Source organism: Scomber scombrus, chromosome 22 (genome assembly GCF_963691925.1).
Source record: "Scomber scombrus chromosome 22, fScoSco1.1, whole genome shotgun sequence".
In the NCBI taxonomy this organism is placed as follows: domain Eukaryota; kingdom Metazoa; phylum Chordata; class Actinopteri; order Scombriformes; family Scombridae; genus Scomber; species Scomber scombrus.
In genome coordinates, this window is record NC_084991.1 from 1,183,648 (window position 1) to 1,205,953 (window position 22,306).

A 22,306-nucleotide genomic window follows, 5' to 3' on the forward strand; every position below is an offset into this window, starting at 1 on the left:
CAGTATTTGGAGGAGACCAAACTAGAGTTAAAAGGAAAGTGAATATTGGATTATATTTATCAGGTGGACACAAACATGACCTCATAACACTAATATTGCTGTCTGCTGCATCATTCCTAACACTTTCACCATATCACATATTGTGTTTGAAGCTTGATCTGCTGCTTCCAAGTGGCAAATAAAATGATACAAGTCAAACATCTTAAATACACAGATTCAAGAGATAACATTTTATATGTATTGTAAATCTTGGGCACAGCACAAGTATCGGTGAAGACATTATGGTTCAGTGTATGCAGTGATGAAATCATTTCATTTCTGACATGACCAGACAGCACGTCATATGAACCAGTTCTGAGGAAGAAAAATGTAGTGTGCAGTATTACAGTAAAAGTACTGCAGTATTATAGTGATGTAGTATGCAGTATTACAGTAAAGTACTGCAGTATTATAGTGATGTAGTATGCAGTATTACAGTAAAAGTACTGCAGTATTATGAGCGATGTAGTATGCATTATTACAGTAAAAGTACTGCAGTATTATGAGTGATGTAGTATGTAGTATTACAGTAAAAGTACTGCAGTATTATGAGTGATGTAGTATGCAGTATTACAGTAAAAGTACTGCAGTATTATGAGTGATGTAGTATGCAGTATTACAGTAAAAGTACTACAGTATTACGAGTGATGTAGTATGCAGTATTACAGTAAAAGTACTGCAGTATTATGAGTGATGTAGTATGCAGTATTACAGTAAAAGTACTGCAGTATTATAGTGATGTAGTATGCAGTATTACAGTAAAAGTACTGCAGTATTATAGTGATGTAGTATGCAGTATTACAGTAAAAGTAGTGGTTTGGTCCTCTGACTGATATATTATTATTATGACATCATTAGATTATTAATAGTGAAGCATCAGTGTTAGAGCAGCATGTTACTGTTGTAGCTGCTGGAGGTGGAGCTAGTTTACACTACTTTATATACAGTTAGATGATCATATAAATCACCATAAAAGCTGTCCGCAGCTGTTCTGACTGATGGCAACAAACAGAAGAGTTGTTGTTGTTTTCCTGCAGCAACTAAACAGCTTCAGTAACAGTTAGGACCAATGAGCCATTGTTGGACGTTTATATTTTTCATAATAAAAGATCAAAATGTTCTTTTCTATTTTGTCTTGTACTCAGATGGTAGAGTTACATACTGAACCATGAATTGTGTGTACCGTTATACTCCTAACAATCACACATCTCAATAATGAAGGGATGTAGACTTGTCAGTGTTATGATTCCATATTGGTGGATATGAGGATTGCTGTACCATGAAAATACAATTCATTTCTACTTCAGTCTTGTTTTGCCACATTTCCACTTTGTGCCTTCATTTGAATTGGTTGAGTTAAACCGTGATGAACAGATATCAACAAGCTAAGCCAGATACTTGAAATGATTCATCCTGCTGCAGCAGTGCTGACATACTAATTTCCTGCTTATCTCTTTTATTTTTTCAGGGGAGTTTTCAGCATTTAAGTAAGTGCTGACGGTCCCACCAGTCCATCCCTCGTCACTTCTCAAAAAGTCTTGTGTCCCTGCGGTGGATTAATTCATAACTGAAAAAAAAAACCCTGAAAAAAAATAGTCTCAAAGAATGTGCTGTTTTCTTCCTCTGTCAACCTGAAGAAGGCGGCCTCACTGGAGTCCTTCCAGCAGGCAAACAGCCACAACGACAGACAAAACAGAATTAGGAAAAAAATTTAAAAAGACAACAACAACAAAAAAGAAACTTGAATAACACAAAAAGAAAAGAAAAAAAAAAAAAAAAAAAAGACACAACGATATCCATACCAAAACGGTTTTGAGGAGGAGACGGATCTCCACGAATCGACCCGCCTGTTGGAGGAGGAAGATGAAGGTAAAAGAAAGGAAGACGAGACGTCAGGAGAAGTCAAGGTTTTTGGGAGATACTCGTCCCGTCCTTTCCTTCGCTGGGTGAGGAGGGAGGCTGGTTGGTCAGCCGGACTGTGCTCGGACCGACGGCAGGACGGGGGCCTGTGGGGAGGAGGAGCGGCCTCGTCCGGTTGGTTGAGATGGAAGGCCAGGTGTTAGCCCGTCCCCCGAGATGAGCCGGAGGTCACTCAGCAGGAACTAACCCCCTGAAGGAAGACGACTTGAAAGAGATAGATCTATTTTTTATTTACTTTCATTAGTTTCACAAGTTCCAGATTTTAGCAAGCAGTTGCTAGGAATGCTGAGCTTTTCTTTTTTTTTGTTCTTTTCTTTCTTTGGAAGACATGGTAGCTATTTTAGAAGAAAGCTTTCCTCCCTGCCATGCAGCACAGGCCTTTGCTTTCTTATTTTTTTTCTTTTTGGGCTGACCAAATTCTACAAAATACTGTGTTTTGCCTTCTCGTTTGCCTCTAACAAATTAGAAATGAGTGATAAAACCGCTCTTGTATCTTCTGGGAGTTTTTGCTCTACCTTTTCAAAGGATTTTAAACTTTCATGTGAAAATAGAAGAGGTTTCTTCTGTACATGTCAAAGTCCAACAACAGGAGCTGTTCTTTTGGGAAGAAAAACAAATGAAATGCATGTGAATTAGTGAGCTTTAGAGGTGTTGGTAGGTGTGAAAGATTATGCCCCTGAGATGCTTCATCTTGTTGAAGTAGAAGCAGCAGAAGCAGTTCTTTCCATAGATCTCCAGTAGAAAAAAGTCCTGGAGTCTGAGCACAGGAGCTGCTTCTTATGGGAGGAAAAGTGCAGCTTTGTTTGGAAGCTACACCAGAGTGGTTTCTTTTAGGGTTTGGAGAGGCTCAGGCTTCACACTGAACTGAACAGTGGAAGTGTACAGTACTTGTTGCTTTTCTAAGCTTCCAAGTTGTTACACAGCATCACTGCAATTCATTTTTTTCTTCTTTTGCTTCTCACATTTTTCCAAAAAAAAAACCTAACCTCATTTTTTTTGTGACACCAAGTGCATGTTGTCATGTTCCTGATTTAGTTTTTGACAATGTGGCTTTAATATTGCACTCAGCTTAAAATGGGGACCTTTACTTGTTGCAGCTGCTAACGTGCAGCAGCGTTACCTACTGAAAGGACCGGCGATCCTCCGGAGAGTTCTGTTAGTCTGGGAAAAAGTCTGAAAATGTTCTTTCAGTCTCACCTTCTTACTTTCTCTACACATGCACCTGTACTTTCTCATTCCAGTGTGTTAAGGGTTGTAGGTGTTATTACAGGTTCATTTGATTTTGTTATCGTCGTCATTTGCCTTTTTCTGTACAGGCAGGCCTGCAGATATTTACTTACCGTATTTATGTGAATTTTGTTTTTTTTGTTTTTGTTTTCTGGATTTATTTTAAGAACCGCTTTATTTGAAGCTATCAGTCTTTCTTTTGACGCTTGTTTAGTCTTTGTGACTCTTGTACTTGCACTTTGTAGAGATGGATTGAAGCAAATGAGCAACTTGCCTTTTCTTTTTCTTTTTAAAATTGAAGAATACATTGTGACATACAGAGCTGATGACCCAAAATTTTCAATTTCCAATGCACAAGTCATCAGCTGGGGCTGACCTGTGAATATTGTGCTGGGAAGGCTCAGTTGTCAGCTATGGACCCTCCAGCAGCCGCGTCTGTTACCATAGCTACAGTGAAGAGAGCTAAGTGAATGAGACTGTTGGCTAGATAGATGGATGTTGTGGAGGTGGAGCACACAATTGAAGCATTGCTCACATGTACATCTTTCACTTATACTATCACATAACCCTCAGGCATCTCCTCACATTCTGTCACCAACCTTTACAAAACTGTTCAGTCTGTCAGGAAACACACCTGCTCTTCTTACCCAGAGTCAGTTGAGGAGATAAACATCAGTCACATATTTGTGTCAAGGATTAAAATAGGGTTGTAACATGTTTAGCCTAGCTTAGCACAAAGAGTGGAAGCAGAGGGGAAACTGCTAGTTCTGAACAAGGACAGTCTGTTACTTATTACAGGTCCTGGATTACCATCATACATTTCTGTCACTGAGCAGCTCATACAATGTGTTACATGAAGGTATCTTCTATTCCAGCTAGTAGTCACTGAGTGATTCTTACATTTCACCCACCTGCTGTTAGCTAAGAAGTGGCAAAAAAAAAGTCCTACCATACCAGTGAGTTTGTATTTTAAACATTCTATTTTATGAGCTGCTCCATGACTGAATTCACTAAGTAATGGGAGATGGTGATCTCTTGTGATCCTGCTCCATCAAGGGAAAAAGAAGCATCTCTGGCCTGGATGCACAAAGATGACATTGATATTAATCTCACATTTCTCAGGGTAAGATATTTCTAATTCATTACAGGATATATGATCAATTATAACCAAACCAATGTCTGTGTTGAAGCATGAGATCTACTGATGGAAGCAAAGTACCATCTGCTACTGGTCTGGTCCCAGGTGATGTCAGTCTGTAGAGTATATGTTCATTTATTTGACCATTGAAGGATAATTCCACATTGATATCCATGATAACAACATTGTGTAGTTAATACCTGGGATTTGGAATGGCAGTAAGGCTGTTTCTATTTGAACTAGTGTTCCATTGCTGGGAAAAAATGTAATTATTCTGATGTGAAATAACCTATTTGAATTTATAAAGTTGACAGAGTATAGGTGCAGTAGGACATTCATTGTCCTCCAGTTCAGACAATGTACTGTCCATCTGGTCATTGCATGTCCTGCTGCTCTAATCACTAGCTAAGCTATAGTTCTCCTTACCGACACAAAATGGAGAAAGCTAGCAAGCTAATCGTCATTAGACCACATAGAAACACAAGTAGTCCAACTTATTTGGAAGAAAAAACAAAGGTTAATGATAGAAAACATCACCAACTGTCAGTTTTTAACATGCGTTTATAGAAAACTGCTGGTTAGCAGCTAACGCCACACGGTGGACAAAGTTAGCAGCTCGCTGGTGAACATAGTGGAGCATGTAGATATTTTTTTCTCAGGAATTGGTGGAGACCAAACCAGAGCTAAAAGTAGAGTGAATATGAGATGATTCATCTGGATACAAAAAACAAATGGCCTGAAACAAATGCTAATGTTGCTATGTGTTCATTGGATGCCTAAATACGTAATTAGCTAACAAGTTAGCCGTTACAACTTTATGGTGGAGGTGGTGTTTTCAGCCTGTAGTGGACTTCTTCTGCTCCTAGTAAAAGCTGGTGTCACCTGACACTTAAGACCAGCTGATAGCAGTCAGTCCAGTAGTTTAGAGGAGAGAGGGGGGGGGGGGTTTCACTCCACAGGTTTTGGTTTGCAGTTTGCACTACTTCATTATATGTTCATTACTCACATGTGACTCCCCACACTATGCAGGTTATGGTTAGACTGATTCACAGAGACACTGTAGTGCTTTATTAAACATATCATCCAGTCATGTGACACCTCTTCTCTGTCCACAACTTCACTAAACGTGAGGAAACCTGAGTTGACATGTTATTCACCTTTAAAAAAAGATGCTAAGCACCTCAGAGATTGTCTGCATGGTGAAGGATGCTTTGAGTCACTTGATGTTTGAGATAATTGCCAAGAATGTATTTGTCATGAAAATTGTACATTTGTGAAGATAATGAAGAAATTCTGTCACCAGTAGAAAATACCAGGCTGATAGTTTACAGTCAGGTGATACATTGAAAAAACGGTGCAGGTCTGAATGCTTGACCCCTACAGAGAGTGGAGCTGGTGGCTCTGTTATGCTGTGGGAGGCATTTTGCTGGCATGGTTTGGGTCCACTTGTCCCCTTAGAGGGAAGGACCAGGTTCACAGACTTGTAGAATCAATAACAAGGATCATTGAAGCTGTTCTGATGACTCTAGGTGACCCAACACCAAACTAACACACTTAATGTTGTTTTTTTCCTTTAATTTGTCACCCGTCTGTATGCCTACAGGTGAGGACTGGGGCTATGTGGGAAGTTGTAATTTATGGTGTAATAATTTAATTCACAAACAGAATGAGAGAATTCAGAAATAAATGTTGTCAGTTGTTGTTTTTTTTAAGTCAGACTTTACACCAAGAATCCTTTCATGAAGTCAGACTCAGTTCATTCTCAGAATTGTCTTTAAATCTCAGAATTCTGAATTTAAAGTTAGAATAATGCTGTTATTGTGATATTATCGGGTCAGAGTTCTATTTTCTAGCAGACATTGAATGTGAGGAGAGTGAGAATGGACATGACAGACAGGCACTTCAGTTTGCACCCAGAATCTTGAAGTTCAGAATTTTGTTTTATTTTTATTTACTCTTAAGATAAAAAGTCAGAAAGGTGAGCATCACACTAATTCCCACTAATGGGACGTTGCGTTTCCAATCCACTGAACCTGCATGTCTTTGGATAATAAGAGAATATGGAAGCTCCATACAGAAAGGGAACACTAAGTCTGACTTTACTCTCACCATAATTCTGAATTCTTATACTAAAGGCTCAGTCCACACAAATGACACACAAATATTTGCTCACGTCCCTCCAGTGGTATCTGTTCAATCTGATAGTTTTAGTTTTACGTGTCTAGATTTGAAGTCTTTGACATTTATCCAGACCAATACAGTGGAGGTGAATGGAATTAAGTCTGTGCTGCTCAGTGCATTGTACTTATTACTGACAGACTTCACAGTGAACAGTTATAATAGAACTGCTTTCTACTAAGGAAATGTTCTTTCTTCTTTTGATTATCTATATTAAGTCTGGACCGTAAGGAAGGTTGTGTATTTACTGTCATAGTGAATCCCACAGTCTAAATCCTATACACTAAAACTCCAACAAACAAGGACATTTTTTCAGATAATTAATCAACCATCCAGACCAAACCTGGTTCTTCTGTAATGAATCCAGACAAATATATCAAATCTAAGACGGTACAAGAAAGGACATATTTTATATGAAACAAAATATTTGAGGAAATGTGTTATCTTGCTGTAGATTGTAGATTATATTGTACATATCATATAGCAGCACAAACCAAATTCCTGTTACACTACTTGGTATGAGACTGGAGGCAGAAATCTCAGAAATGTGTCAAAATCCAGACAAATCAAACTAAAACTATCTGCATTATAGATCCCACTTTGTTTGGAAGCTGCAGGTGACATCACAGTTGTCTTAAGGTCTCCTTTACATGCTTGTTTTGTCGCTTTTGACCTTTGAAACGACTGTTGTCAAGTAAGAGAATGAAAGAGATCCATTAGAAACGAGCTGATGAAAACCATGTGATGTGGTAAAAAAAGCTCCAGAACATTTGGGAGACTTTTTAGTTGTTGTTAGCATCGTGTCCTCAGTCCTCCTCCACATGTCATAGCCTGCAGAAGCCTGTGTTAGCAGATAGAGGCAGTTGGCAGCTGTATGGCTGTTCTGGGATCAGCTGTTGCACATTTTCAGATTGTTCACGTGACGGGACCTGAGGAAGTAAACAGTAATGTCTTTCAGAGTGCTGTATTTATTTTCCTTGGACATGTTTATTTTCTATGAGAATATTATCACACATGTATATCTCCTGAAACATCATTGAGTCTGCAGGAGGACACCCTGACCTCCATCACACAGGGTCTCCTCTCCTCTCCTCCACCCACCTCTGATCTCATCACACCTCCTCCGCTCTTCCTCCCTAACTTTGTGTTCAGTTTTCTATACTTTTCATTGTCCTTCTTCTTCTTCTTCTTCTTCTTCTTCTTCTTCTTCTTCTTGAGCATTCCCTCTCCTCTTTGCCTGCACCTTAAAACCCAACAATTCCTTTCAACTGAGAACTATCATGAAAAACTTTATGGAGATTTGTTTTTTTGTTTGTTTGTTTGTTTGTTTTTTCACCTGTAAATAGTTGTACAAAGGAAATACTGTCAGTTTGCTAGGAGGCATGGAGACTACAAATGTAACAAATTATAAAATGTTCAAAATAAAGAGACAAAGATTAAAAGACATTTTGATAGGCAGACCTCTGAGAAAAACGGTTGAGTGTAAAAATATTTAAGGCTGTATCATAAGGAGAAAGAGCTTAATGTATTTGTTGTGAATATGAAAAACTGATATATTAAAGAAGTGCATGAAAACTGTAGCTTGGTTTGTGTGTCATTTGTTCCGATAGCATGCTTCTCTACCACATGGTGGCAGCATCACCACTACAAATATCTGCTGTTTTAATACACTGCGTAGCACACACACTGAAACAATACAATCACATTAGAGATGAAGATCTTCTATGTCTGTTTCATAACATGTTAGCCAACATAGTTCCAAAACCACCTTAACATTCTTACTGTTCAATGTGGACTTTATATGTACCTCAAGGTGATATATGATGAATAATCTGCTTTTTCGTAATGTTTATGTCATGGCCATCAATTTTTGAATACTGTTAGATAAACTAGCCGAGTCAAATTTAAATAACAGCAACACTATACTGCATTTTCCCTTCGTTCCTCAATCATTTCCTTAAAAGGAGCTGAAGAGGTTTTCCTCTCTGTAATCATTCCTCCTGTTCACACTGACTATTAAAAGATCTCCTTCAAATGTGCTTTCAATGTAAAGTGATGGAGGACTGTATCCACAGTGTGTCCACACAGTCATTTAAAAGTAGATGTGAAGTTTGTATCCAGTGTGTGTAGAGAGAGAAAGACAGAGATAGATAGATAGATAGATAGATAGATAGATAGATAGATAGATAGATAGATAGATACTTGTCTCTGTTTAAAGATGAAAAATAGAATATTGGGCTATGGACATTGGCTCTTGACCAAAGGACTGAATGGATGGACACATTTCAAGTGGACAGCTGACACCCACACCTTCACCAGTAAGTGAAGTGTAGGAAAAAGTTTCATTTTTATGCACTCCATCACAGAACCTGAGAACATCAACATTTCTTTTTGTTTGTGAAGTTGCTGCTCCAGAGGTATCCAACTTCCTGTCTGAAGGCAGTTCTCTACTGATGCTGCAGGAGTCACCAAGGAGCTGCGATTCATCTTTCCATTATTGAAATGCACACAAACACACACACACACACACATCACTGCACACACACACGCTCACATAAATACATATCAGATGACTTGAAACTGGGCTTATGACTGAAAATGTGAGCCAGGAGAAATTTAATTTCATGTCAACTCAAATTCATTCATCTGTGTTAAATACTTGTCTTACACTGGTTATTACTTACAAAAGTGTGTAAGTGAGTTCTGCGGTTTTGCTGTAAGAGATCACATCACACACACACACACACACAGACACACACACGAGAAACCAGTTTGACTCTGCAATAGTTGTGCTTTAGCAGATAAGGCTGCTGTTGATAAGACTAAAACACACAAGATATCACAGTGTTGTGTGTGTGTGTGTGGATAGATGAGAGTGTAACATGTTTGGCTATATAAGTGCAGAGCATCACACCATGACCTGACTCTGTCTCTGTTTTACAGCAGTCTGTCTACACCTCTGAAATATGATAATGCACACCGTTAAACATATTTACAGCCTTTCATAAAATCACAGACGCTGCCTGTCTCTCATATCATATTTGCCATTTATCACCACCACGGTAACAATATGGATACCTTTATTTATATGGCAGTATGTAATAGCTATAAGATACTAATCCTCCCACACACGGTGCAGCAGTGTGAAACATCTATCAGGAAAATGTGAGAGGGGGAAGGTGAATGAATCACCCTCACTCATCTACAGTGGAGGTGCCCTTGTAGAAAGTACTGAAGCTGCTCCAGTAGAGCTGTTCAGAGGCTCACAATACAAGGCCAGTTCTGACTCTCACTGTGCAGGACAGTATGCATGTGAAGCAGGACAATGACGGAAATAATGGTTCAAACGATACCATGCTTAAGTTGAAATGTTAAGTGGAAATTATCTTAAGCAGCCAGATCTCAGGTTTGCACTACTTCTCGTTGTCAAAAGTGTCAGATGTCACTGTACAAAACCTACTTTCACAATCTGAACGATGTGAATGATCCTTTTTCACAAATCTGACTCAGTTTTGTGAAGAAGGATCATTTCCCTATTTTCTTTTCATCCAGACAACATTAGACCACAGGCTGTATGCACATAATAATTTAATATTAGCAGTAAGAGACCACCTAAATAGAGCAAAAAAAGTTCATGTTTCAGTTTCCTGTTAAAGGAAAAGTTCACAATTTTCATGTCTGTCTTAAAACAACAGTCAGGAGCCCAAATGAACACTAAACCTGTTCATACTGACCAATGGAAGATCCCTTCATCATGTTTACAATGGAAGTGATGGAGGACTAAACCCACAGTCCTCCTTCTGTGTAAACATGTAAAAGTAGATGTGAAGCTAATATGAAGCTTCAGCGTCCAAATGAGTCAAATCTTCATCTTCTATGTTTCAGTGTTACAGTGTTTTTAGTACCAAAGTCTTTTTGTTACTATACTTCCACCACAGCTCAACAGGGAAACACTAAGAGGGAATCTGATGCTAAAAAGACTGTAAATGTGTCAGAGATCACTTGATATGACTAACTCACACTGATGAAGCTCAATACAAACTTCACGTCTCCTTTTAAATACATGTTTACACAGAAGGAGGACTGTGGATTTAGTCCTCCATCATTTCCATAATAAGTGCATTATGAGGAATCATTAAAACATAAAAAAAACATTTTAACATTTTCAACAATTGTCATCCTGTCAAGCCCTCAGCTCAGATCAACTTTTACAAGGGACTAGGTAATTCTGGGCTGGGAAAGTCCTGTTACTTTGCACAATTTCTTCTTAACTTCTGTATTTTTTGTTTGTTTTTTATTTATTTATTTATTTATTTATTTATGTAGAACAGATTCCTGCTGATTCCTTGCTGGGACTGTCCTCTACTCTGAGTCATGTCGTGGGCTCTCTGCTTTCCTCCTGTCTCTCCTGCAAACAGCTTCTTCCTGCTTTTATCTTCATTTCCTGCAGCCAACTCCACACCTCCTCTGACCAGCTCTCTTTCTCTCTCTTGTTTCTCCTGCCTCTCTTTATGCACCAGCATCTCTCCGTCCTTCATCAGATATTCCATCCACAGTGTGTGCTTTGCTGCTCGGGCCCTCAGGCGTTGCCTCTCCTGAGTGATTTATTGTCTTTCCAGGCCTCTTTGAATGCTCCCAGCTCCTCCATCTGCCTCCCCCCCTCCTGACAAGAGAGAGGAGGAAACTTCCACCACTGGGACATCACTGTACCGTTCACCAGCCTCACATCTACCCATCACTGTACAGTTTGCTGGACTGGAGGAGAGGCGATCTGCCATGTGCTCTAACAGCAGGAGTCACACTGGTAGGGTTTCTGTACAAAAGCTATAAAAGTACATTGTAGAAAAAAGCTTAAATGTTCCTTTTACAATCAAACCTTCATTTTTTAGAAGAAAAACATGCACAAGATGAGAAGTGTGAGGTCTTATCTTGGGGGGGGGGGGGGGGGGGGGTAGACAGACCAGTTCAGTTTGGGGGAGTAGACTACTTTCTGTATTGGCAGAGGTGTGAGAGTTTGTTACGGTCACACTTTAAAATGAGTTTGAATGGTTTTAAAGCTGGTAAAACCTTTTGATTCACAGATCTCCAGACATACATGTACAGTGTGGATGCATTAAGTGTCAGACTGGTGAGCTGTATTTTAAGTTTTATTCACTGAACACATGAGGTTGCTCTTCTGTCAGGTTTGTGGAGTCATGCATTGTCTGGTAAAAGAACTACAAAGACCAAGTCAAGTGATTTCATTCCTGTCTGGCCCCTTATCTCCAAAATAAAAGCCCACTTTTAGTTAGACTGTAAAGATTTTGCTTTTATTAACAGCAACAATTATTACAGATAGCCTATAAATATGAACATTAAATCATTATTTAAGTCTTGTCCGCATTATGAACTGAAACAACAAACTTTTATTAAAGAGAGTGACATGAGTGTGACATCTGTATCCAGTACAAACATTCATCTTTGAAATTAGCAGGAGAAATATTAACTCTTTAATGCCATCCCTTCCTCTTTCCATCAGTGGGTTAGAGGGTTACATCCTCCATGTGTGGTCATGTATTACTGGCCACATCTTTTGTTTGGTTAATGGCCCTCCTGCTGCTGCTGTCTGGTTCAAGTCGGAAGCTAAAAGCTTATACAAAGTCCTCTCACAGAAAGTCAAGACAAGATCAATTACAGAAAAAAAATATTAATTTAGTTTTATTTGGATTTCTTTATTCCAGGAATGAGATGTGAATGAGTTTGACAAGTAAACTGATTATGGTCGGCATGTTGACCGGCACGTAGTGGTTTGCTGTTTAATCTGGAAAGTCTCATTGAGTAAAAGTTTCATTCTTCACTGAAAATGAGTCCAGTTCAGGCCATACATAATGACAGTGTGCTGTGGTGTGGCACAGACGCTGTGGATCTATCAACATATCAGCTCTGCTGCCTTCAGATGCTGCAGGGATTTAATGAACTGAAGAGGCTTTTCATACAGTATTAAGCAGCTGTGGACAGCAAATAAATCATCAATAAAGAATACTGTACTTACTGGACAAACTGAGCGCTACACACTTGAGCTAATCAAGTAATTAATCTTAGCAAAATATCATGTGACAGCATCCTCTGAGGGTATTGTTAGTGTAACTCTTTAACCACAAACACAGTAAAAAAAAGCCTTGTCAGCTGGAGCCAGGGAAGGAATCTAATGGTTGGTGTCACTGAACTTTAATGTACTTCAGCCTCAAGTTGTGGTATTTGCTGCTTGGGGTTGTTCCATGATTACTGGCTTAGTAGTTTGATCCTGCATGTGTGGTAGAGAGGTGAATTGTAAAGTACTTTGTCCACTAAGGTAGAAAAGTGTTGAGGGCAGTCCATGTTTCATTTTAATGTGCATGCTGGCCTCGTACTGTATTAACACAGAGTTGAAAAATGAAATGTGAACCAATGTTAAAATTAAAAATGTTACACTATTCTTTAAATGATTTTACATTCTTCGTGTTTTGAACTAATGCTGACATCATGATGACAATTTATACAGTGCTGGTGTTTTAGCAGGTATTATGTTTTCTGTGGTCCCCATTTTAGTTGAGCTTGTTAACATGCTTAAGTAAGGATGCAGTAATCCAATTTTTACAGAGTACTTTTGGAGGGGCGGCTGTGGCTCAGGAGGTAGAGCGGTTGTCCACCAATCGGACGATCAGCGGTTCGATGCCCAGCTCCTCCAGTCCACATGTCCACATGTCCACGTGTCCTTGAACCCCACATTGATCCTGATGGCTGCAACAACGGTGTATGAATGTGTATGAATGGTTAGTTTCCTCCTGAGCAGGTTGGCACTCTGTCATCGATCTATGAATGTGTGTGAATGGGCGAATGTGACATGTAGTGTAAAAGTGCTATAAGTAAAGTCTATTTACGTCCGTACAGTCTGTTTCAATCACTTGTTTAAATATAAGTGCTCTGTTCCAAACTTGTGGCAACTGCAACATCAAACAGTTTGGTTTATGTTAAAATAATAGTTCAACATTTTGGAAAATAGAAAGTAAGATCACCCTCAAATGTGCATGTTTAATACAGGGCTGTAGTCAGGGGTGTGGTTAGCGTAGCTTAGCATACAGAGTAGAAGCTGGGGGAAACTCTCTGCAGAGTGAAAGATACACCTATCAGCACCTCTAAAGCTCACTGATTAACATGATGTATCTTGTTTGTGTGCTTGTGTTTACTGAAACTATTTCTTGATTAAAAAGTTAATTAAATCTCATTCATTGAATGAGCATGATGAAAACACAATGGAAGCCAATTATAACAGTTTTGACATGACTCTGAAGCTTATGAACTAACGACTCAAACCCCAATTTCAAGTTACTGACACTGAAGATTTACAGAGATTAAAAAACAATTCATCTTTCAGATCAGACAAAATGCATGTGGCTACTTTTTAGGTTTTTTGCAAGTGGAACATACAGAACAATGACATCAAGTGTGTGTTTCTGCTTTTGGTATAATACTGTATTACAGCTGACCTTTACAACAACTGCACCCGTTCTCCTTCATCCAAATGTTTGCCTATGAAGATACATTTCCTGCCTCCACGCTGCTGCAGTTGGTGGAACAGCAGTGGACACTCTCCTCTGTAATCACACTGTCCACACACGGAGCCGACACAATAAGCATGCACATATGAAAACTGATGAGCCTGTTTATTTTCTATGTTATCTCCGTTAGCAAGAGGCTCATCCTGTCAGGAGTGAATGTTAATGCTTCTCTAACTGCACAGCAATGGCCTGGAGAAAGTGCTGATGTGGACAGAATGGGGGATATCTACTGTCTCCTCTTCATTTCTTAATTACTGTAACAACAGATGATACTTGAAGGATTGTTACTGTTGGGTTAACAATGCTTCAACAGTTATTCATCCACACATTGTGCAGTGTGGTGCCAATCATAACCTGCAGCTCTGGGCTTCACGGCAGCTCCAATGCAAAACAACGGCTGATGTCACACCTTGTTACATTCATCTTTATATACAGTTTATGGCCAGAACCGTCGCACTGAAGCAGCTAAATGGAATTTTTCATTTTTATTCCTTACTCCTGTGTTTTTCCTAACATCACAAGTTAAAATGTCTTTATTGAGAAAGGCTTATAAAGTGATGGCCAGGTTGTAATAAACTGTAGTTTTCCTTTAAGAGAAATGTATGATTGTCAAAATTACAATCCTGTATAGTTTGACTTACTGTTTTGAAGAGTCATCTGTGTAATATGTATTTCATCCTGAAATGATTATTCTGTACAAAGAATCCACTGCATTGATTTCTTTAATTCTGCCAGAATCCCCTAAAATCTATCATTTCTCCTCTCCTCCTTTAGTCTATTCACACTGAGGCCTATAGCATACACTCTGGACTAATGTGAGAAACTAAATATTCATTTGTGCGCTTAAGCAGAGGAGACTTCAGGACTGTCACTGATGTATAGGTTTGTCCTCTTCTCTTAAAGCATCAGCAAGATGTTCTATTAAGAAGCCAGTCCTGAGGAGACAAGGACTTAAGTTAGTGCTGATGCAGGAACAGTCTGTAATCCAGACTAACCATTAAAGTAACACACACGTTGCATCATTGTTATATATTCATAAATGATCCATCAGTCTTTAATACATGTTTGATTAATCTTGTGAACAAAAGACATTCACAATCACTATTTTATGGTCCAGGAGAACATTTGATAGAATATGATGAATACAACAACATGTTTTAAATTAGTTTTGATTTTGTTTAATGTGTTTTATTTACATTTGTGTATTCTGTGGGTCACATTAGGAAAAGTCTGGCTAAAAGAAATGTGTAAAGGTGTTTTTACAGCTCTCAGATGTAAAAATAGGTCAAATTTGACCCTGAACAATATGAAGGGTTAAAATGTTATAATATTACACTTTTGTAATATGATGAAAATGACTTGACAAAGCGTAATTTAACAGTAAAGGAACTGTAAATCTATATTTTGCTGACTAGAGGTTTATTTCTCACTGCAGTTATGTACACACATACTACAGTGTGTGTCAGTACACTGTAAAAACACAGCTGGGTGTGTTACACACTGATGGTGCCACCCAAACACACCCATCAGAGTATGACATTATTTTTGTGCCACAATAGTGAGCGTGCAGTGACACTTATCTGAGCCGCAGTGAAACACACTTTATATTTTGAACAGAAAATATTCATCTGAGCAAACAGACTTTTGTCCTGTGCAACGCTCAACTCTTCCTGAACGCTCGCTCACTCTCTGCTCTGTGTTTCTTTCTCTGTTTTAACATTTTCTGCAAGCAAACAGACATCTCATGTCCTGGTAAAACAAAAAACAACATATATTATAATCAAACTAATTCAGCTATATTCTTCAAAAAAAAAAAAAAAAAAATTACCATTCAATTATCAAATCTATCAAGAACAATAAATAGCTCCAACAAAGAGAACTTAGAAGAAAATGACAAATAATAATAATACAAACAGCATTATAATACACTCAACTAAATAGTAGAGACTGTTGAATGTTTTTCAGCTACTAAATCTAAATGTGTGTTGTTGTTTTCTCTCATGTTCTTTAAAAATCATTCTTTCTTCTTTCTAGATCAGTCGTTTTCAAAATACCTCGCTGCCTGCTATAAATGACCCCTTTATTTTGGCAGCTATGATATATGGAAATAATACTGAATCAAAGCACATTTTAATTGTGTCATATATGAAGGACCTAAACATGTCCATATTATTAGTATTTATAGATTAGTGATATTATATTAAAATACGGGTGTAATATTGAGTTCAGGACTTTTCATTGTACTGATGAATATGGAAATAAGTTTAAAAAAAAAACACATTCAAAGCATATTTGGAGGTGTATTTGTAAATACATGATCTTATTCCTCCTTATTGGTACAGCATGTTTTTTCACTACAATATAATGTACACACAAGCAGAGAAAATGACCATACCTGTGCACACATACAAGTAACAATGCAAAGATTTTATTCTCCTAACTTAACCCTGAACTGAGTTTAACTGAATGAGTCTGAGTTTTCCCAAGTCCTTATCAGCCTCATTATCTCTTTACCATTCATTGAAGGGAAGCCGCGGGTTGAGATCTAGTCTTTTAAACGAGCACTCACACAAAAGGTTTTGCCTCTCCCACATTTGAACAGTGATTCTGCTGCACTGCCCCACAGAGAGACAAAAGACTGCAGTGTTTCCCACCAAAGGTACGTCGTGAGATTAGAGATTTCAGGAATGACAGAAGTACTGCCACTGTGACAATGGCTGAGCTCTGTAATGTAAATCTCAAAAGTGATTACGTGGTGCAGAATGTTCAGTATTTGTCAGAATACAGGATGCATGCAGTAAAACATGCCCCCTGCACACTTAAATCAAGTGAAGTGCCAGCTCAGAGTCACATTATATATAAAAGCTTAATGATATCATTTATAGATCAGCTCCTTCCTCACCTCACACAGGGCTATTGATCCATCCTCTCTAACAGCTGTTATTATCTATGAATTGAAGCTGGCTACCAAAAACTAATGAATACAACAAAAGTGTGATTACTGCAATCATGATGGGAAGTGACAGAGCACATGGCTGCTGTGTGTTTGATATAACTGAGGCTGCAAAGGAACAAAGTTATGAAGCCAATTTGCAGGTTTTTGTAGATGGTCAGCACTGTGCAGCAGCTGGTTTACTTTAAGGCCATAAATGCATTATCTCCAAAGCCCTCCGTTTTTCAAGTTGCCTTCTTGGGCAACTAACTGTTTCAAACAGAGGCCTAAAAAAGAAAGACAAAATAATAAGGCGCTATCAGCTCTCTGCAGCTTTACAACAAACAGTTTTCAGTGATTTCATAATTCCTGGTTGCATTAACTGGACATTCAAGATTCATTTCCTGCTTATCTCGCATTCACATATTTCACATATGCATACTGTCACTAGCAAACAATAATCTTCAAAAGGACGAGTTTTCAGGGAACTGAGCAGAGTTAGATGCTTGGCCACTATATCGCTAGCAAACTATTTCAGCTGTGAGGCTCTGAGGTTTTCATGGTCATACACTAAAACATTCTGGACAAGTCTACTATATTTTATATATTAAAAATGTCAAGCAGGATGTCAAGCAAAGATGTTGGGTGGTCCGGGTGAACATAAGGTTCAACAAAATGTTGGACTTTGACATGGGAGGCTGCTGCGTACTTCCTGATTCTGCTAATAGTTTCCTGCACCTTATGTGGGGTGGTTGGCATAGAAATGGCTGCCTCAGATGCCATTCCATCGATTGAGGGCAGAGCCATGTCTTTTCGGACCCTGCAACTTCCCAGGGTTTTCAAGTGGGCACCCCCGTTACTGGCGTTTCGTCGATTAGCCCACAACACCTCAGACGTGCTCGACAGCAGAACCAGCGTCCTGGAACCGCTCCCTCAGCCCCTCTTCAGCCAGAGCCATCTGGATGCTGTCTCTGCCTGCCTTCAGGAGTCTATCACTAACTTCTTGCAGTTGGCCGTCAGACTCCAAGAACTCCCAGTGCTCTCCAGAGTGACTGGCCTGGAAAGCCCCTGCAACCAACTTCCACTGGGAGGTTCCAGGCTTTACGTTCCCTTTGCTGGATATTAAGGATTGATTTTTTTGACTGCCTGAAGCCAGCAGACCAAGCTGAAAACTCGATATGTGATATATTATCAATCCATAAAGTTGTTATGATCAACAACAAGCTGTTGAACTGGCACAGTGATGTCCAAACTATTCCATAAAGGATCATGTAGCTGCAGGTTTTAATTCCAACCAATCAGGAGCACACCAGGTTTGACTCTTTTAACCAACTGATCTCAGTCTATAGACAGTTGATTGGTTGAATTGGTTGGAACTAAAACCTGCAGGCACATGACCCTTTATGGAATAGTTTGGACATATCTGAACTAGCAGATACAGCAGAGAAAGAGAAACATTACCCCTCATTCAAAGTTGTGATCTATGTATGTCCAGTATTCTCCAGTAGTCTCCTTTTTCCTCTGGTTTGGTCTCCACTCACTCCTGCTGTTTGGGTCAGAGTAAGTAATGTACAGTTGGTATATCAAAGCTTTTTCACTGAAAACAATGAGGTCAATGATCGCAATGACACTGAACTAAAACTAAGAAGTTTAAATCACAGATCCTGATGATGAGCACAAGCTGAGCACATTGGTGTCACAGTAAAGTGTTGTGTGAGTTTTTATTTCTATACATAAATGTGCTTTACAGTAATATTTTTCTTGGAAAATACATTAAATACATGATAGAAGAAAAAGATATAACTTTTTTTATATAGCAGTATTGCATAAGCTGACCTGAGCAACACATTAAACAGCTCATTCTCTTCATTCTCTGTTGAGGCGGTGCTGCTGCCTTTAATTTGGAAGTTTATTAAAAGACACTCTCTTGTTCAGCGGTTTGAGCTCTGGCCACTAAAGATAGCCAAAAACCCAAATGTTGTGTACACGCAAATTCCCCAAAGCCAGCCCTCAAAGCCTCGTCTCTCCCCCTCAGAAATCAATACAGGCATTTGTTCTCAGATGTCTTCATTGTGACATGTCTTTGCATGCTTAATGAACTTTCCCTGTTCACTGTCCAAGCCTGTATTGATCCTCAAAATGGCTCGTATTCAGCAGAGGTCTCCATTCTGTCTGGGCAAAGCTGAGGCAGAGCGCTTCATAGATCAAGCAGACAGACAGAGCGCATTATGCTTCTTTTTCTGAGCCGGACTGTTCCAGTCACTTTTCAGCCGCTGGCGATTTATCCACCGTCTTCTGCAGACAGCTGGTTAAGAGAGGTGAAAAGGGGAAGCATAGTGAATCTTAATCTAATTAAATGTGGAGAGCCGGAGGGAAAGTCTCTATCAGCTGCCGACTTTCTCTGCAGATCTTTCTCTGCTGATACCAGTGAATAATGAGCTCCAAGGGCAGCAGTCACAGAGCCACGCCTGGATTTACTCTTTTCTCCATTTTCACCTCTTTCTGCTCAGAACAAACTTGCAGCATAACACCCTCAGAATAACAACAGCTCAGCCCAGTGAAGGTTTGAGAAGCTAGCCCACTGATAGATTACATGTTTATCTGAATTGAGGGAGTTTAGTTGACAAGTTGAGGTTTGTTACAGGAGACCAGTGCTGGAAATATATATATTTTAAAAAAAAAAAGACATGATACTTGTTAAAAAAGGATTTGTGTCAAAGTGATATCACGTCCAACACTGATTCCAAATCAGTAACTGGTTGACTGGATCAGTATTTGAAAATAAAAAATAAAAAATACCAGACTGCACAAATATTATCGCCATTGTCTCACTGAAAATGTCCCTCAAACAGCCACAAAAATGTACTAGAGGATACAGAAACCATGATGTAAGTCCTCACACACTTATTCCTGTTGTCTTTATCATTTTATGGTGCAATTATTTTTGACATGCCTGCAGGGTATCTGCAGTTCTTGAAAAGGCTTAAAAAGCATTGAGTTCAGTAGACAGTAACATTAGTTCTAGTGTTTTGTGGATGTTTTGGCTGGCTGTCAGGAGACATTTTACATCTATAAAGTACAAATGAGACTGATGCAACAGTGTGTTTTACTGTTCATTGCAGTACATGTATTGTTGTATGTTGTGCACCGATCCTGTGGTTCAGACACTTCTGTTACAATGACACTGTGTAGCACTGGTCCAGCACCACCACTTAGTTTTGTCCCCCATAGTTGAGGATGAGATTGGAGTGTAATTCATCATATTTTAATGTAAACAAAAAATGCAAATGCATCTCAGACACGTTTTATGGTCTTAAGTCCAGTTGTCTTACTAGCCAATGGTGTTGAGGTCAAAAAATGTAAAGTATTACACATTACTTGTTACTTTTTAAAATAGTATGCGTTACTTTACTTAATTACTCCCTGTGGAAAAGTAATCAATTACTTGTTACATTACTTTTGCGTTACTACTTAGCAACGCCGGCGATGTCCTGTAGAAACAATATATCAACACATAAAATAGTACGAGTCTTGACCATCATAACAACATGTTGTACAAATAATAACTGCCCCAAAATAATATATAGACAACCTGTTTCTAGACTGACCAGGCTAAAGATCCTCTACACATTTCCATCCTGACATAACACCGGTCCAGATAGCTCACCAAAGTTTACCTGTCTGATGATGGCCGTCCATTCACTATTATCTATTATATAATATAATATAATATATTATATTGTCCATTCACTATTATCTATTATATTATATTATATATTATATGGTCAGTTCACTATTATCTATTATATAATATAATATAATATAATATATTATATTGTCCATTCACTATTATCTATTATATTATATTATATATTATATGGTCAGTTCACTATTATCTATTATATAATATAATATAATATAATATATTATATTGTCCATTCACTATTATCTATTATATTATATTATATATTATATTGTCCATTCACTATTATCTATTATATTATATATTATATTGTCCATTCACTATTATCTATTATATTATATTATATGATATTGTCCGTTCACTATTATCTATTATATTATATTATATATTATATGGTTCGTTCACTATTATCTATTATATAATATAATATAATATATTATATTGTCCATTCACTATTATCTATTATATTATATATTATATGATATGGTCCGTTCACTATTATCTATTAAATTATATTATATATTATATTGTCCATTCACTATTATCTATTATATTATATTATATGGTCCGTTCACTATTATCTATTATATAATATAATATAATATATTACATTGTCCATTCACTATTATCTATTATATTATATATTATATTATATATTATATTATATATTATATGGTCCGTTCACTATTATCTATTATATAATATAATATATTATATAGTCCATTCACTATTATCTATTATATTATATATTATATAGTCCATTCACTATTATCTATTATATAATATAATATATTATATTGTCCATTCACTATTATCTATTATATAATATAATATATTATATTGTCCATTCACTATTATCTATTATATTATATATTATATTATATAGTCCGTTCATGTCCGTTAACATGGTCACTCTTAAATTAATATTATGTAATAATTGTAGTTATTAAAGTCTCTGACATATTACTTTGTTAAAAAATAAATAAAATAAAATATACACGATCGCCCATAAAGTTGGACTAATTTAGTTTTCAGACACATTCCTCTTTTTATTTTCTATTTATACACATCAGTAATATATCAGTAATCACCTTTGACCAGGTATAATGAGTTGATCAATACAATTTTGATAATATATACACTTTATCTATCAAGAATACATCACATTGTCACAATCATTTCATGGAAAGAGGTAAAAAATATTTTATGTATTTGCATGTAGGCTACAATGATTACATTTAGGTTTTAATATTTTTTTTCAAGTGTTTTCATGTCTTCTTTCTTTCCAGAAAATCCTGTTAAAGATGACAGCTGCATTTCCTGTGCTGCTTGGGTTTAGAAAAAGCTTGGTGAGACGTTTCTCCCACAGCTGCGAGCAGAAGAAGGCACTGAAAGAAGCACAACAGGAGTGCAACCTCTAAGAGCACTATCTCAGCACAGAATGCTCAACCAGACAGAGCTCCAGGCAAAAAATGATGGAGAGGGTCTTGGAACTAGGAGGGCCATATCTGAAGACTGAAAAACACAGCATCTGGATCCCTCCTGGCAACCTGGATGAACTTGAGTCAGTAATTCTGGCTTTAGACCATTGC

The 22,306-nt window shown here is 37.8% G+C and overlaps 1 protein-coding gene across 2 annotated transcripts in view; it reads left to right on the forward strand.

The window, feature by feature from the left end:
• Nucleotides 1-8,082, forward strand: part of braf (B-Raf proto-oncogene, serine/threonine kinase) — a 48,211-nt gene extending 40,129 nt beyond the window's left edge. For both annotated transcript variants that reach the window (XM_062443420.1, XM_062443421.1), the window contains one exon: nt 1,508-8,082. In XM_062443420.1, the coding sequence (XP_062299404.1) occupies nt 1,508-1,530 (23 nt within the window). In that variant the 3' untranslated portion in view covers nt 1,531-8,082. The remainder of the gene's footprint in view (nt 1-1,507) is intronic.
• Nucleotides 8,083-22,306: the final 14,224 nt, after the last annotated feature.